This window comes from Diabrotica virgifera, chromosome 6, assembly GCF_917563875.1.
Source record: "Diabrotica virgifera virgifera chromosome 6, PGI_DIABVI_V3a".
Classification (NCBI taxonomy): domain Eukaryota; kingdom Metazoa; phylum Arthropoda; class Insecta; order Coleoptera; family Chrysomelidae; genus Diabrotica; species Diabrotica virgifera.
This window is the reverse complement of record NC_065448.1, coordinates 30,514,516-30,531,707: the sequence shown is the minus strand read 5'-3', so window position 1 is coordinate 30,531,707 and position 17,192 is coordinate 30,514,516. Positions and strand designations below refer to the sequence as shown.

Below are 17,192 nucleotides of genomic sequence, written 5' to 3'. Positions count from 1 at the left end.
TTTATTAAATCTACTTTCATGGTGACTTCCTCGTAATATAGGTTTGAATTTATTAAAATTGTTGAGCCACCGCCAACAGTTACTGAAAAGCGGTCGTCTCTGACAATATTGTACCCGTGAAAGTTACAATACTTTTCTGGTTTAAATCTAGTTTCTGATAATAATGCGATATCAACTTTCTGGTCTTCTAATAGGTGGATAAGGTTTTCTCTATTAGAGTTAGCCGATCTACAATTCCATTGACAAATTACCAATCTATTCATTATTATATAAGAGAGAACTTAAAACTGATTGAATTGAATTTACTAGAACTGATTTTTCTGGAATTTCAAAATTTTTGTGATTTATATTAGAGATAATACTTGTAACTATATTTGATATTAATTCTGTTAATTCTTTTGATGGTTCATGTATTTTAGATCCTTGTTCTGGATTAAATGTAGATTGATACGAAGAAGAGGTGATAATACCACCAGGTCTGTTGGACATGGGGTTTAACTTTATTATTTTTTGATGTTCCATTGTTACTTGGTCTGGTGAGGAAGAGATAGGTCGTTTGTATTTTGGTGGTTTTATTATTGTATATCTATTTGAAACTGAAGGTAGAGCGAACTGATTGGAAGATGTTTGAGACGTGGACAATTGAGTAAAGGAATATGAAGAGGATGGTGCATTCATATTTGGAGTTTGATGAGAATTTATTGAGGAATTATTGGCTGCTATAGATGCATAAGTTATCTTAGGAAAGAGTTTAATTGTTTCCTTAAAAGATAAGCTGTTTTCAGACATATAATGTTTTATTTTCTTTTGGCGATCAAATTCTGGGCATATCTCCCATTCATTAGTGAAGTGTTCACCTTCACAGGATAGACATTTTTTGTTAAACGATGATAAAGAACAAGAATCGGAAAGGTGAGATTCATGACACTTAAAACAGCGAGGATTACTTTTACACTGCTTACTCATGTGCCCATACCTATAGCAGTGGTAACAGATAATTACCTTTTGCTGGTATTTTTCAACAGTGTGTAAGACATGATTAATTACTACATACTTTGGTATATTCTGGCATTTAAAAGACACAATAACTGATTTTGTTGGATTAAATATTACTTTGTCATCTGCTACTATTTTTCTTGTTATTCGTTTCACATACTCAACCGAGAATTTGCAATGGTGATCAAATTCCTTTATTCTATTTTTAAGATATTCTTCCGATATATCTGAATCTATATCCCTTACTACACCTAGTTTAAACAATTGAAATTTTGGAATGTATGCGGTCAGATTTTTTTGAATAAGGAATTTGGAAGTAACTAAAGCATTTGCGCTACTATAATTTTTAAATGAGACCCTAACTCGGTTGCGTCCGATTGAGTCAATTTTTTTTATATAATTGTCAATTTCTGGATGTAACGTAAATAGGATCTCGCCTATTTTAACAGCGTTTAATTTTCCTGTAAAATTTAAACTGGAGTTTTCAATGAAAATGTAAAAAGGTCCTAAATCAATTTTTTCGTATAAATAAACAGGCCTGGTTTTTTCTGGTTGATCTGAGTTTACTAAAGTATTTTGTTTTTCATTAATATTGTTAAGATTAATACTACTACTTATCTTATTTTGAGGCTGGTTGGGTAGAAATCCATTTAAATCTTGTAAATCACAGCTACTATCCATCGAATTCTCAATATCAGGCGGTTCGCCTCCACTAGATGACTCCATAGAGGAGTTTTCAAGTAACGTTTAACTTATGAACACTTTCAAAATGTAAACTAAATAAGGAAAAGTTTAACAAAACTAAACAAACTAAATTAGAACGGTATAAATCAAATAATCCGCCAAAAATTAATATTTTTCGGAGAGATTTCCAAATTTAAATTAACTTTGACAATTATTTTGACGTATGTGTGTTAAGACGCTCTAAACGTAATAAAAATAAATGATTGATGAAACTTGTTAAAAATTCTTGATGGTTATATACTTTGTTTTTGTTAAAAAAAGGTACCTAGTTATGTATTATATTAGGCTGATAAAGTTATAGGATAAAAGGAAATTTTTATAGATGAAGGATAGGTATATATTTTTTTTGTATTTACAGACTCTGAAATTAATATAAAGTGTAACATTATAAAAATTTCATTTCACTCTTATTAAAGAATTAAGTAGGTAATAATTATTTTTTATGGTATGTTAAAGTATGAAATATTTGCATATTTTTTTAAGGGGAGGAATGATGTGATATACTATTAGGTTTTAAGTTATTCGTATTTCGCGCGGTGTCACTGCCCATTGTTGACAGCAGTGACCATCCCACTACTCTGTAACAGTATATAAGACAATTGTAACCTGTATTCGACCTCTTGTATGTTACTTCAACTGTACAATAAAAATAGTCCGTTCATGTCCGGCTTTAATTTAAAGTTGTAACGTCTCGAGCACGTGTCAGCTGAATAGCTAGCGCTGATACATTACAATAATAAAACGAGAAAATAGCAAAAATAACACCAAAAACCCAATTTTTGCCCCTCAGCAACGGCATTGATTATAAACACACACATAGATACCTCCCTCTAAGGTAAAAACGAATTCAGTGTTAAACTCCGCCTACTTACACCTCTTTGCCCCTCAAGCCTAAGTACTACCTGACTGTATGGTGGCGACATTAATTGAAATCTTTGCCAAGATGGAAAAATAAATTTGAGTTACCTGCTCCAGCCATTGTCCAGTGCATTAGACGACAATATAAGGGTGGCATTCAGCATTTTCACAAATAATTTTAACGTGCTTGTAATCTATATTATGGAATTCCGATTTTACTTCAGAAAAAACGCTAAAAATTGATTAATGAAAACAGTAGAGGATTTTTAAAAATTATTTATTTATCAATACACTACAAAAGAATAACAAAATATAAAATACATAATAAAATTAGCAGTGATAAATTACATGTCATGTAAATTACTTTTTTGTAACTTTTCAAACAAATTAATTTCCAGAATTGATGCAAACTAAAATATTTCAAGCTAAGATACATAATTTATTTCCAGATTTAGTCCATTCACTCACGGTAAAATATTGCAAAAAACCTCCTAATTTTAAAGAATCGCTTGGATTGACATGAAATTTGGCTTATGCCTAGCTAAGATGTCAAAGAAAAACAAATGATGTACTGTTGTGTGCTTTGGCCCTATGGTTCAGTATCACCCCTTCTCGGGAGTGAAAAAATATATGTTCAGGATAAGTTCAGAAGTGCCTAAAATCACTAATTCTAAGCAACTTTTGTTCTATAGAGTTTTTTCACTACATCAATACTTTTCGAGTTATTGAAAAATAAGTTCTTTTTCGTCAAATTCCATGTTGAATATTTCAACGTGAAATAATAAAAAAAATGAAGCACTTTTCGACGAAAACTCATTACAACTTTTTTTAAAGTGTTTAAAAAAGTTTTATTTATATTATTTTTGTTAAGTTTCTAGCGTCAAAAGTAAGCAAGTTATGATCAAAATATATTTGGTTCCTATTTTTTTGTTAAAAAATCGTGAAAATCACCCCCTAATTAGCATCCTAAATGAAATTAATCGTTAAAACTTCATAAGATCACAACTTTTAAATAATAAATGTACCACAGATGCCATGTTTTCTGTACTACATGAGGTTTATCAAGCATTAAACAATAATCTGCACACTGCCACTGTTTTTTGTGATTATGCCAAAGCTTTTGATTGTGTGAATCACGACATTTTGATAAAAAAACTAGATTTCTACGGAATTCGAGGTATTTCTTCGAACTGGTTTCAATCTTACTTGGATAATAGGAAACAACTGGTTAGAGCAAATGATACAGACTCTAGTCTCAAAAATGTTGTATGTGAGGTACCACAAGGTTCAGTATTGGGTCCTCTACTTTTCCTTATCTTTATTAATGACATCACTAGCTTAAAAATCGATGGAAAAGTTTTTCTTTTTGCTGATGATACCAGTATCACTTGGAGCAACTCAAATATCGCAACTCTTCATGCTACTATAACTTCTGATCTACTTACAATAAAATCTTGGTCCGATTCAAATTTACTCTCTTTTAATGTAGATAAAACAGTAGCATTGTCCTATAAAGGAGCTCTTCAACCCTTACCTCTTCATAACAGCCAGATCAGTATCGTTGATTCTGTAAAGTTTCTTGGTATTTTTTTAGATAGCAATCTGAAATGGTCCCTTCATATTGATGTGTTAAGCAAGAAACTATCCTCAGCTTGCTTTGCAATAAGATCTGTTTCAAAGGAAATGAATTTAGCCTCTTCCAAAATAACATATTTTTCTTTGTTCGAGTCACATCTTCGATATGGTCTCCCTTTTTGGGGTTCTGGTACGGCTGCCCAATCTGATGTTATTTTTAAATTACAAAAAAGAGCAATAAGATATCTGTTTGGCCTCAGAAGAACAACACATTGCAGAAGCTACTTCAAAGATCACAGGATTCTAACACTACCTTCTTTATATATTTTAGAAACTGTTTGCTTAATTCGTAAACATCTACATGTCTTTCCAGCAAGACCTAGACATGACTATTCCACCAGAAATTCTACCTTTGACATCTATTTACCGATCCCGTCCAGTGAGTTAGTAAAGAAATCTATATTATATTCTGCAAAAAAACTTTACAATCATCTCCCTCTACAACTTAAATCTGCAACATCTTTCCCCACGTTCCGTAAAATGACTAAAGCCTATTTATCTGAAAGACCATATTATTCAACAGCAGAGTTTCTTAACCAATAACTAAGAAAGTACAGTATTCTTATTTATAAGTATAATCTTAATCTATATTTGAGTGTCATATGCAGCAGCTTAACTTAACTTATTAAATTTCTTAAGGTAGATTATGCAATTTGCAAATTTTTTTTTTAAATTTTGCAATAGATTGTTACTGTTTTTTTTGTTTATCTTCATTATTTTTATTTATGTAGACGATTTATATCATTTTAGTAAATTGTATTTGTTATTTGTTATTGTTCTTATTTATGATTCTTGTAAGCTTTGTCTATAAAATTGTTAAATTTTTCATGACAATAAAGCATATTTCTATTCTATTCTAACTTGCTTTACTCGTGTATGTATTGTTTCATCGGTTCAAAGTGGAAATTTTTGAAGGAGCTCTAGTTGAAAGGGCTTGAACTAGTCAAAAATCACGAGTGTATGCAAATTTTGAACAGCCACATCTTAACCAATTTTTGCCTTACAGAAAAACAAAAAATCCAAAATATTCAGAAAAGCAAAACCTACATTTTTTTACTCTTTGTGATTTTTGGTGTCACTAATAAATTTTAAGTTATTTTGAAAAAAACATTTTTTTCAAAATAAAAAAAAATTGTTAAAAAATAAGCCCTTTGAACAAATGAAACTTACAGATCAGTATAAATAATACATAAGTAAAGTAACTTGGGAAGCGGTAACGATTAATTTGATTTAAAATGTTAATTGGGGGCTGATTTTCCCGAGTTTTTTTGACCAACTTTATTTTGAGCCTAACTTACTTTTTATGCTAGAAACTTATTAAAAAACAAAAATGAATATTTTTGAACACTTTAAAAAAGTCGTACTGAGTTTTCCCCAAAAAGTGTACTTTTTTGGTTATTTCACGTTGAAATATTTGCTTTGAAATTTGACAGATATGAAACTATTTTTCATTAGTTACAACTTTGCTTCTACTGGGTCTAGAGAGTTCATACATACACCATTTTTTACGTGTTCTCGACTTTGTTACATGGAATGAAAAGCTAGACACTAAAAGTAGACAATATAAATAAGTTGGAAGCATTTGAGATGTAGTGCTATAGAGGGATTTTGAAAATACCTAGATCTAACGAGTTACAAATGCAAAAGTATTAAGAAGGTTACAATGTTACAAAAGGATTGCGAGGTGATAAAGAACATCAATACAAGAAAGCTGGGTTTAGGCCAAATTACCAGAGGTGCGAAATATGAGATATTAGGCTCATAATGCAAGGTAAAATTAGGGGTAAAAGATCCATAGGTAGAAGAAGAATTTCCTGACTGAGAAACTTAAGAGAGTGGTATAGTTACAGCTCAATAGATCTTTTCAAAGCAGGCGCCAATAAGGTACGGATAGCTGTAGTGATGGCCAACCTTCGATATGAGAAGGAACTTCGACAAGAAGAAGAGGATATAAATGTTGTTCCGATAGTAACATTGTACTACAAAAAATTGACAATTTATCTAGAAAAGGCAATATAGAAGTCTGTGCAAAATAAGAAATTGTACAGAGGTGAACTAAAATCAATATGATTTACTGTTCGATCGCATACTTTTTACATTTAAAAATTATCTAAGGACTTTCTGGAATTAAGACATCGATGTTTTAAAAAAAAGTAGTGGTGAGTACCAAATACAATAGATTATTATCTTTCTTTGAAAAAATACCACAAATTCCCAACGTTCAAAATGAATAAAGGTGGATTTTCACAGATCCGATGTCCGACGGTACGATGATACGATAGAAATTTCAGAGAATTTCATTGGCTAAAAAGTGACAGTTGGGTATTCGTACGAAATTAAAAAGTCATCGGAAGAAGTTAAAATTATTTTAACTTTTGCACGAAAATCGGATGAATTTTGACACTGTTGACATTCTATCTTGAACATATCTTGAACGTCTTGATAACCTTATTACGTTTGTGAAGTGTTTATGTTTTTGATATATTGAAATGGAACAACAAAATCGTAATTATAAATGGATGTTGTTCTGAAACTATTTTCTTGTGGCATTTTTGTAATTAACTATTTTTAATGAGAAATAAGCCACAATTTTAATAAAAAAATGATTTTATTTTTTAGTAAAATTGTGGCTTATTTCCCATTAAAAACAGTTAATTATAAGTGGATGTGATGGTACTTCTAACAATAACTCACATTTTTATCCTCTTCAAACAGATAATTTGACGAATCCATGATGATCCAAACAATAATAAGAATAAAATCGAAATAAAACTATCTATCTGTTACTGTTCAATATCCAACAGCAAACATTTGTATCAAATATCAATCCATGGAATAATCTGACATATTACACAAATGTCAAAAAATTTCGGATACGACAATTAAATATAATCGTACGAAAAAATTTCGTATTTCGTGTCTTCGGATATCGGATCTGTGAAAATTAGCCTTAATGCAAGTATGATATCTTGATAAAGTGACAGGGAATTTCCAACATATAAATAGTCGAAGGCCATTTGCCTAGGAACAATAGGTAAAAGCTGGATTTAACAGACAGGATTAGAAAGTCTAAAACATCACTAATTAGATCATATTTAAAAACAAAGTAAATAAGTATATTTGAATGTTAATTCTTTTCAAACTAAGATCACAGTATAAAGAGGGAACCTCTATATACTGTGCTAAGATTGTAAAATTAAAATATTGGGGAAAAAAGATATATATTTATTATTTCTTTTTCTGAAGAAGTACTTTCATTGTTGACAAAATTGAAACATTTTATTATTATTAAAAGTCGAGAACAATTAAAAACCACGTTAATATTTATATGAAAGTGCTTTAAAAATGAAGGTATATGACTCTTGAGAAGAATTAATATTTTTTAACAAACTTGGTATACGACTCATAATATTTGACATCTGATTCTTTTATTTTGAGTTTTGAGACATGCAAGTTTTTATCAATAATACATTTTTCCCTAAACTTAATAAAAAAGTTTTCTATATGATTCCAAGGTTTTAAGACATACTGATATTGTTTTCCTGATATTATAAAATACTTGTTAATATCTACTGTATATAGAGACTAAAGCTAATAGTGTAGTTTAACATACAGTTAAGTCCACGGTTATTTACCCGTGCGTCATTCATACCCGGCGAGATAAAACATATACTTTTTATCTAGCATCATTCTCTTCCACGCATGAAAAGACAAACCAGCTACCGCCTGTTATTAAGTAAAAACACATGTTATTTTTATGAACGCACTAAACTCAGTACATTGAAAAGATCTAGGTAGAAAAAAAGACGTTTTCACATTTTAAATACAATTTGTGACGTTTCTGGTTTGTTTACTTTTGTGGCTGTCAGTCTGTTGAATTTTTTGCTGTTTATTTGTCGAATTTTTGCATTTTGAAGTTTGTTTACCTTTACTTTTATCGAAAATAAGTAATTTTCTGTGAATCTTTTCCCTTTTAGTTTTCTGTTTGCTTTCATTAACGTTATACCACTGACAAGTTTTAAAAAGTTTGATTTTTACCAAAAATTTTATAATTTTCCTTTTATGGTCTTCGCAGCTTTCAAGCCAATTAGTAGTTAATAAAATATGGTTAGTCACATAGGTTTCAATTTTTTCAAAAACTGCATTATCTACTTTAAATAAATTAAAAGCCTCGTGAACCTTTTCTAACAATATTGTAGTAATAGCATTGATTAATAAATATAGGCGATTAATAAATATAGGCCCCCTATATTTATCAATCAACGGTAATAGTAACAAACAAATCTGATGGTCTCTGAAGAAACTTTATTTCTTCATTTGCGCCATAATCCCTGAAAAGTAACATTAATTCGTGTTTCTGTAATAGAATTGTTGTCTTTTAGCAAGTCTTCCTGGCATTTACTACAATTCAAGTTCTTTATAATCTTATAGTAAATATAACCAGCGATATATGTAACAGCACACGTTTCTAAATTTGTTATGCTACATTTGCTGGAATTTGCCGTGCTTAAAATTTGGTTGTCATTATTTTCCTTTTGCATGTCTAAAGATTGTTCTACATGAACTGTTTGGGTTTCAATGGACTCGTCAGATATTTCGACGCTGGTTACTTCGTGGGTTAAATCTAAATTATCAGTTTGTGCTATTTCACAATTTCCATTGTCTAAAGCAATTTTTAGTTTAATACTTGTGTTATGCTTAATGGCAATTCTTAACTGACTAACACTAGGTGTTGGATTGTAACCACCCCGATTGCGCACAATAGAGAAAAAATTTTCTAGAGGATCTTGGTTCAGAAAAGATGTTAAAAGATATGACACATTATATTTTTGAAGTTTCTCCCACAAACATAAAACTGACAAAATTGTCCACTGAAAGCCGTGTAGACAGTGAATATTATTTCTCTCTTTCTGATTTTCAAAAACTTTAATTTTTTTTAAATATTCTAAACCTGCTTTTAAGTTTTCAGTTGACTTGCTTAAAGTTGACATTGGCTTTCTGTTTGGGTTACTATCACTACAATATTTGCTGTTAAGACCATCAAAAATATTATTTATAATTTTTAAAAATTCGGCAGTATGAGGAGCCGTTTTGGTGTGTAACTGGCCTACATATTTTGCTGTTGATATTGCTGAGGCAACTGAGTTGGAAAAAATTTGGGCTGCTAATTTTACACGCATTTTTTGGAAATTATTAGGGTTTATGTGATCGTCTGTTATTTTCACCATGCATCGTGCTCTCACATTGGTTCTATCGATGTTGTATGTGTATTCAATATCTTGCCACGATATCTGGTTAGAATCGGCAAAAAACGTCAACTTTTTGTTAAGAAAATTATTTCTTGGACTTTTTAATAAGTGGGGTGTATCAAAAACAGTGAAAATCCTCTGATTTCCTATTTCTATTGCAGGCTGATCCTTACATGCGCCTAACAGCTTAAATAAAGCTCTATTATTAGATGCTTGATCACACACTAACACTTTTGCTATATACCCAATATTTTGTAATTTTGAAACAACTTCAACTACAATGTTTTTTAAGTTGTCGCTATGTATTGGACCACCTGTAACAAAATAGCAAATCATGAAAATCAGACCTGTGTTGGCAAGTTTGTTTGTTCTTCCTAAAGCACCTAAATCTTGAAACCCTTCTATAATGTCATCTAATTTATTGTACTCCAATTTTTTTTTCAAAGAAATTTCATCAAACATTAACACAAATTTTTTCCAACTCATCCATTGTCTCTGCTTTTTTCTTCAACTTGTCAATTATTAAGGAAGTGTTTAAACCAGTTCTTAATTTTATGACACGCAACCAAGTTTGAATTGTTTTTACTGAAGTTAATATAAAGTTAAGAGATCTAATTAAAAATTTGTAACAACTAGGAGACTTATAATAAATGGCCAGAGCTAAATCCTTTTCATTGTGACTCCATTGTGAACGAGTTTTATGTGAAAACTGCATATTAACAAATGTGTGCGCGTATTTGCTTTTATTTTCTAACAGTACCTGTAACATGAATTTGGTTGCCGATTTTTTGTTTTTTGTTGTTCTTCTACAACGCTGACTGTTCTTCTGACGGCACTTCTTCTTTAAAGCATTTACTTGATACTCGCAATTTTTTTACCTTCTCCGTCAATTCAGTTTCAAGTTTTGTGGGCAAATTAATTTCAAAACTGGAAATATCACTGATACTACTACTTGATCTCTTAGACGATGGAGTTGACCTAACCATACAATCGCCACTTGTAGATTGTTTACGTTTCGTACCGCAATAAACGTATGTAGAGCATAATACTGGTGGGGTATCACCTAAAATAGGTAATCATTGAAATGTATGTGTAATTTTAATTAAAGCAAAACAAGCATCATCATTATTTCTGGAGTGATAGTAACAACGCATTCATATTTAAAAAAAATCTCTTTTGATTTAATTGTATAAAAATATTTAAATCATTCAATATCCACTGATTTTATATAAAATATATTTTAATAGTAGTATTCTCATTGACAAAGCGCATTAGGCAAACATAAAAATATTTATAAAATTGAGTACTCACCTAAATCAGTTGTTAACTGTGTAAATTTTAGAGGAACAGCATTTTTCCTTAATAACTTTCTTTGGCCACTTTGGTAAATATGTTCCACTGCAAAATTATGCTGGCAAATTACCCTCTGTTTAAGGTCAGTGATATCCATCAATATAATATCAATGTTCCCGCAGTTTTTTTGCCAAATTTTTGTACACTCTACGTCTTTCAGTGGAAATTTAAAGAAAGATATATTATTATTTGTTGCCATCGTTTCTTTCAAAACATCCCGCGTAAACACACTTATGAGTTACAGAGGCCATTTTGTCTAAAATATGAGTCCTTTTTTGATAAAATTCCGCTCTAACTTGTCACAACACCTGCCTGTCACAGATAATACACCTATAGGGTAAGTTCGGCCCTGACACTACTCCTACCTCCTCGCAAGTCAGAGAGAGAATGAGAAATCTCGATACGGTTTTCGAGTAGCGCCATCTAGTTGTTGATACGTCTTTCGGTTACCAAAAGGTGAGCTATCTATGGGTGTTTATAATCAATGGCAACGGTGTCGAAAGTCACGTGACCTGGAATGGTCAATTGTTTACGTTTTAATAACATAACCTGAATCTTATTTTTTTGGACTATGACCTTGACAGTTATCCAGTAACCAGGACTAATATAATTGGCGAATATAATTAAAAGTCCGAAAAATGTTGCTGAGCGTAGAAACCAGGTGTCGCTTTGCCGAACTTGGCCGGTCCCAATACATGGTTGACATAGTTGCCCAATTACAAAAAAATATTGAATCGGAAACTTGCACATTTTTTTATTACATAATAATGTTCAGTTTTGTTTAAAAATGAGATTTACAAAATTTCACACTTCAAAAACTCATAATAACTTAGAAATCCAAATTTAAAATCTGTGATTTAAAATAGTTCAGACGCCCTGTGAAGTCACATAGTTTGAAAAAAAAGTTGATTAATAGCAAGCTGAAAATTTGTTAATAGCTTAAGGGTGTCTCTCCAAACAGAGATTAAACTCTCATGCAAAAATCAGACTGCTATTTATCACCTGTTATAATTCCTGTCATTTGACATATTTTACATGTTCCACTCATTAAAACGCCCATTTGGTGATAAAAAGCAGTCTGACTTTTGCATGAGAGTTTAATCTCTGTTCAGAGAGTTTAAGTCTGTTCTGTCGGACAAAATACATGTGCCGTTTTCATGGTCTGACTGTTCCAAATTTTTAATCTGTTCCACAATTAAAACTTCCCCTGTTCCAGTGTTCCCATATATCAAAGTTTGTCCGACTAGGCACCCTTAAGCTATTAACAAATTTTCAGCTTGCTATTAATCAACTTTTTTTTCATACGCGGGATTCAGATCTATATGTCATTATAATAATATATACCAGTTTGTTGAGTTTTTAGTTTGATACAGTTTTTGAAAGAAAGGAAATAAGGTTTACTATGGAAAATAAAACCATTTTGTAAAAGTACAAGTTTTCTATGAATAGCTCTAAGGACCAAAAACACTTGTGACGTCACATAACTGTATTTTCTATTGACATTTATAATGTCTAATTTAAAATTATATTTAATTTTGTTTACTTTGTTGGTGCAGAATGTAAACATTAACCATATGACGTCACTACGTGTTTTGGGCTATGGTCTATTTTTAAACCAAGAGGAGTAATTCAAACTTACTGCTCCGTAATGCTTGTTTGTAATTGGTCCAACGTCAAGCAAATTTACTCCACGCTTATGAAATTTTTGATACTAACGACATTTATGAAATTTTGACAGAACTGGCATTTCATAGGTTAATTAAGTTATATCAGTGATTTTTTGTGCTTTTTGCATTATTCCTTTAATTTTTAGAACTTTATTATTCTATTATATAAAAAACAGTTGTTTTTAGACCTCTTTATTGGTATTATGGTTTGTTTTTAAACCAGGAGGAGTAATTCAAATTTACTATGCTGTAATACTTGTTTGTAATTGGTCCAACCCCAGGCATGTTTACACCACTGTTTGTAATTTTGACACTAATGACATTTATGAAATTTTGACACTTCTGTCATTTTATAGGTTAATTAAGTTATATCAGCGATTTTCTGTGTTTTATGCGTCATCTCTTTAATATTTAGATTTTCAGTCTGCTTTTATATAAAAAACAGTTGTTTTTAGAAGTCTTTAGCGACATATTCGTATAAGGTAAGATTTATGGATTACCGTTGAAGACCGACATGATCAACCAAAAAAGAAGATGTATTTGTTGACTTTTGTAGTGCCTTTCTCGGGTGTGAATATGTCTTTGTGGTTTACTCCTCTTGGTTAAAAAATAAACATAGTATAATATAATATTTATGGATTACTGTCGGAGGTCGATATGATCAACCAAAATAGAAGATGTAGGATGAGTATGATCAACCAAAGAAGCATAGCTACTTTAATTTGAATTGAGAATCGTCATATCACATAATTATTGAGAAGTGGATTATACAAGAAAACAAATTAATATTCAATGTAAACAAATAAAAACATTACAAATAGAAAACAAGAATTAAGTTATAATCCTAGGTTAAAATAAATAATAAAAACAATAAATATAATAAAACAAATACTTTTTTTTTCTCTGATTCTGGCCTTGGTTTAGAACCTTTAGCCACGTAATTGTACAGGGTGTCCCGAAAAGATTGGTCATAAATTATACCACACATTCTGAGGTCAAAAATACTTCGATTGAACCTAATGTACCTTAGTACAAATGTGCTCATAAAAAAAGTTATAGACCTTTGAAGTTACAAAATGAAAATCGATTTTTTTCAATATATGGAAAACTATTAGAGATTTTTTATTGAAAATGGACATGTGGCATTCTTATGCCAGGAACATCTTAAAACAAAATTATAGTGAAATTTGTCCACCCAATAAAAATTTTATGGGGATTTTGTTCCTTAAACCAGTGGCGGCTCGTACCACTTTAAGAAGGTAGTGCCAGAACTCGAGCAGCCGCCAAAATTATTAGTGACGGATTCACGATATTGTCAAAAAAGGTATACTTACAACAAAAACTAAAAAAATATATGCGCGGATACTTTTATCTTATGTTTAGTGATCTGAGGTGCCAAGCAATTGTCCAACATTGATCAAAACAGTTCCGTAAATTAATTAATAATAAAAACCTCTTAACCTACCACCAGCATTTACTGCTGATAGTGCTTGAAGTTTGTTATCACGATTTAGTCTATTTACCAATTTATAAAAATAATACTATTAAATTATTCACACACATGCACAAATTTTTGTAATATCACTTTTAAAGTTTACGATATAATATGAAGTTCATTCTTCTATTTTTTGGTTGCAAAGTTTTCAATGACTTTATTATTAAAATTATCAGTAGTAATAGCACAAGAGCTCTAAAATTGTATATTAATTTTAGAGATCGAGTGCAATTTGTTGCGATTATTTCATGAATAAAACTGTTCAAAACCAAAATTTTATTGTAATTTATTTATGTAAGTACAAATTAGTGCAATTAAACACACAGTTGTTATAAATATTTGGCGGTTGAAAGTCATCACTTTTATAATTTTTAAAACATTAATTGTCACTGAATGTATTTTTTCATAGCAACGAAGGGCATCTGACCTAATATATTTGACGACGGGAAATTATCAAAAATTATCGGGTATAATATCACAAGAGAGTGAGAATAAATTGAAAATAATGCGAGAGTTTTTCGAAAATTTGTTGTCTGGCAATAGACACGAGAGCCCACAGGGCTCGAGTGGCTATTGCCCAATGACAACAAATTTGAGTAAAAATGAAGCATTATTTTCTTATTTATTTTTACTGTCGTGTGATATTCGTAAGATTATTTTTTAATACGTATATTATGGATATTTTCTTAAATGTGACAGTTGTCAAAACTAGGAAACTGGTTGCCATTAAACAGAAACAATCTACTTAAAAAAATTCTATCGGTAATTTTCTACAGTAGATAATGCTCAGTATAATTTTAATCTGATTTTGGACTGCACTTGGCTAAATAGGCAGCACAAATGCAAGAATAAGTTAAGTAGAGGGGAACCGACTGCTGTGCCACCTAGGATAAATTATAATAATAAAAGTAATAGCAGGCAGATATTCAGTCAGGTACGGAAGAAGAATGACGTAACTGCAAATTATGTCAATTGCACCGAACTGTAAAAATGTGCTGAGCCACTATAATAGCGTAGTTGCATCATTACTGAAATACGCGCTATGTTCGACCTTGTTTCAGATTCATAATGACGCAACTGTAGATAGGATTGAAAATGGGGCGATTAAATTAAGGTAATGAAATTCGAACCAATATCGATGAAAATTAAAGACATCTTTTAAAAATCGTTTTTTTTTGCTCTTCTGAGGAACTTTGCGGTTGCGTCATTCTTCTTCTGGACCGGCGAATTTGTCCTCAAACAACTTCTTGGGCCTTTTTTATATATGCTTAGGGTTCTAAGTTTTATAGTGGGGTTAAAGGTCAAACATAGATTAATAATAGCATAGGAATGTTAAAATCATAATAAATTGTATGAATAAAAAAATATATAGATAGAAAGGTAAGCCCAACGTTTTGCTTTTATTGTATCTCTATGAGCATTCAAGAATCTGGTCAAGTTTGGAGAGCTGTAAAACCTAGATAAATAAATATAATTAAACAACTTTATAGTGGAAATTGTTCGCTGAAAACCCCTCTACAAAATTACTATGTTATATTATTGTAAAATGAACTGAAAAAAAGTTATAAACTCCAAAAGGAAACTTGTTAAAAAAATTTTACTTATTTTTGTTTATATCTTTTTTTGTTGGTAACTTGACGATAAAAAGTAGTACACTTAAGACAAAATTGTAGAAAATTTCATTTGATACATTTGAAGTTTTATTAGATTTTCCGTAGGGTTGGTAGTTTACGAGATATGGCGCGAAACCCCTTTTGCACCCCGTTTTCCAAGATGGCGGCCGGGGGACAAGGGTGGCGACCCCAAAAACTTGAACTTAAGCTTCTACTGATCCCCCTACACATTAAAAAAATAAAATTGACTCCTCTAACAAATGCAAGGTTAGGGTTTAAAAAATGTAACATTTTAATGGACTACTAGATATTTTAGTAAATACTTTAATATTAGAGGTTATATTCTATTTGTTGCAGGCTTTAAATGTGACATTAAGGAGGAATCCAATACCCAAAGTACACATGACGCATGTGATTATTTTGACTTAAAGGAAATTCCTAGAAATACTGAAATACACCAAGACGGAAATAAACTAAACCTGTTTGAAGAAAACCAAAAAACTGAAAAAGGTTAGTATAACTTGAAAATACAAGTAACAAGTAATAGACCTGTCTAGTTAGACTCAAAAATAGGTGTGAGGTTACAATAATTACCATCAAGCTGAAAATTGGCGGTAAAAAAATTTACGCGGGGTCAAAGGTCACCAATAATAGTTTTTAGCTATTTTCAGCGAAATGGTAAGTTTTATATAAAATTAGTTCTAACAAAAAATGTAGAATGGGTAATTATCTATAAAAAATGTCTTATTACTTTTTTTCCTAAGAGCCACCATTTTTGAGATACAACGATTCAAACAGTTGAAAGAGTTCTAATCGTCATATGTATGAGTACACTACGTATATATCTACTACATCACTGAAGCTGTAATACAAGTAAACATAATATTCTATCGGTCAACTTAACTTATATTACACATAATAATATAAATTTAAGTCAAACTATCAAAGTTACTCTTTTGTGGCACGTTTTACTTCTTTACAAATATTATGGAAAAATCTTTTAAAATAAAACTAGAATTTTGTTTTGCATCAAAATGAAAAAAAAAATTTTCGGGCCACGTATTATTCATATTAGATCTTTTGTAGCTGGAATATTGTATGCGCCACTCATTTTTACGGCGTTTAGCGGTTTTTTATTCTTTACTATTTATACACGCAATAACTGGCTGTGATATATGACATCGGCATTTTGCAGGAGGTGTAAAACGACTGTTTTTAAAATGTTTGAAAAACAAGATTTACTTAAATGTGCTGAAGTTTAAAAAAAACTAATTCAACTCCACAAGAAGTAATTTCCAACGCGGAATTAGCTTTCTTCTCTTTATGTATGGAGCGCCTAAAAAAACTACGTGCTTAGATAAGTTGCGATATGCATGTTTTTTTAAAAATACTCGAAATAAAAAACAAGTGCAGTTATGTTGTCTTCCTCCAACCTCAGCGCGGCTGCTCATCAACATCTTTTTCAGGTATACTACCAAGTTCAAGTGTTGCTTGGTTATCAGCTAGATCCAAAAGACTGTTGATGGAAATTAGTCGACAGTTCATTAGAACCAATTCAAACTTTACTCCCACCTGCGCCGGA

General features: G+C 30.9%; 1 protein-coding gene across 4 annotated transcripts in view; it reads left to right on the top strand.

The window, feature by feature from the left end:
- The window catches only part of LOC126887529 (zinc finger protein 91-like), a 43,776-nt gene that overhangs the window by 14,266 nt on the left and 12,318 nt on the right, over positions 1 to 17,192 (top strand). For 3 of the 4 annotated variants that reach the window (XM_050655166.1, XM_050655164.1, XM_050655163.1), the window contains exon 2: positions 15,968 to 16,120. In XM_050655166.1, coding sequence (XP_050511123.1) covers positions 15,968 to 16,120 — 153 coding nt within the window. Of the gene's footprint in view, positions 1 to 14,667; positions 15,878 to 15,967; positions 16,121 to 17,192 lie in introns of those variants that run through there. The other variant, XM_050655165.1, reaches the window with a different exon arrangement.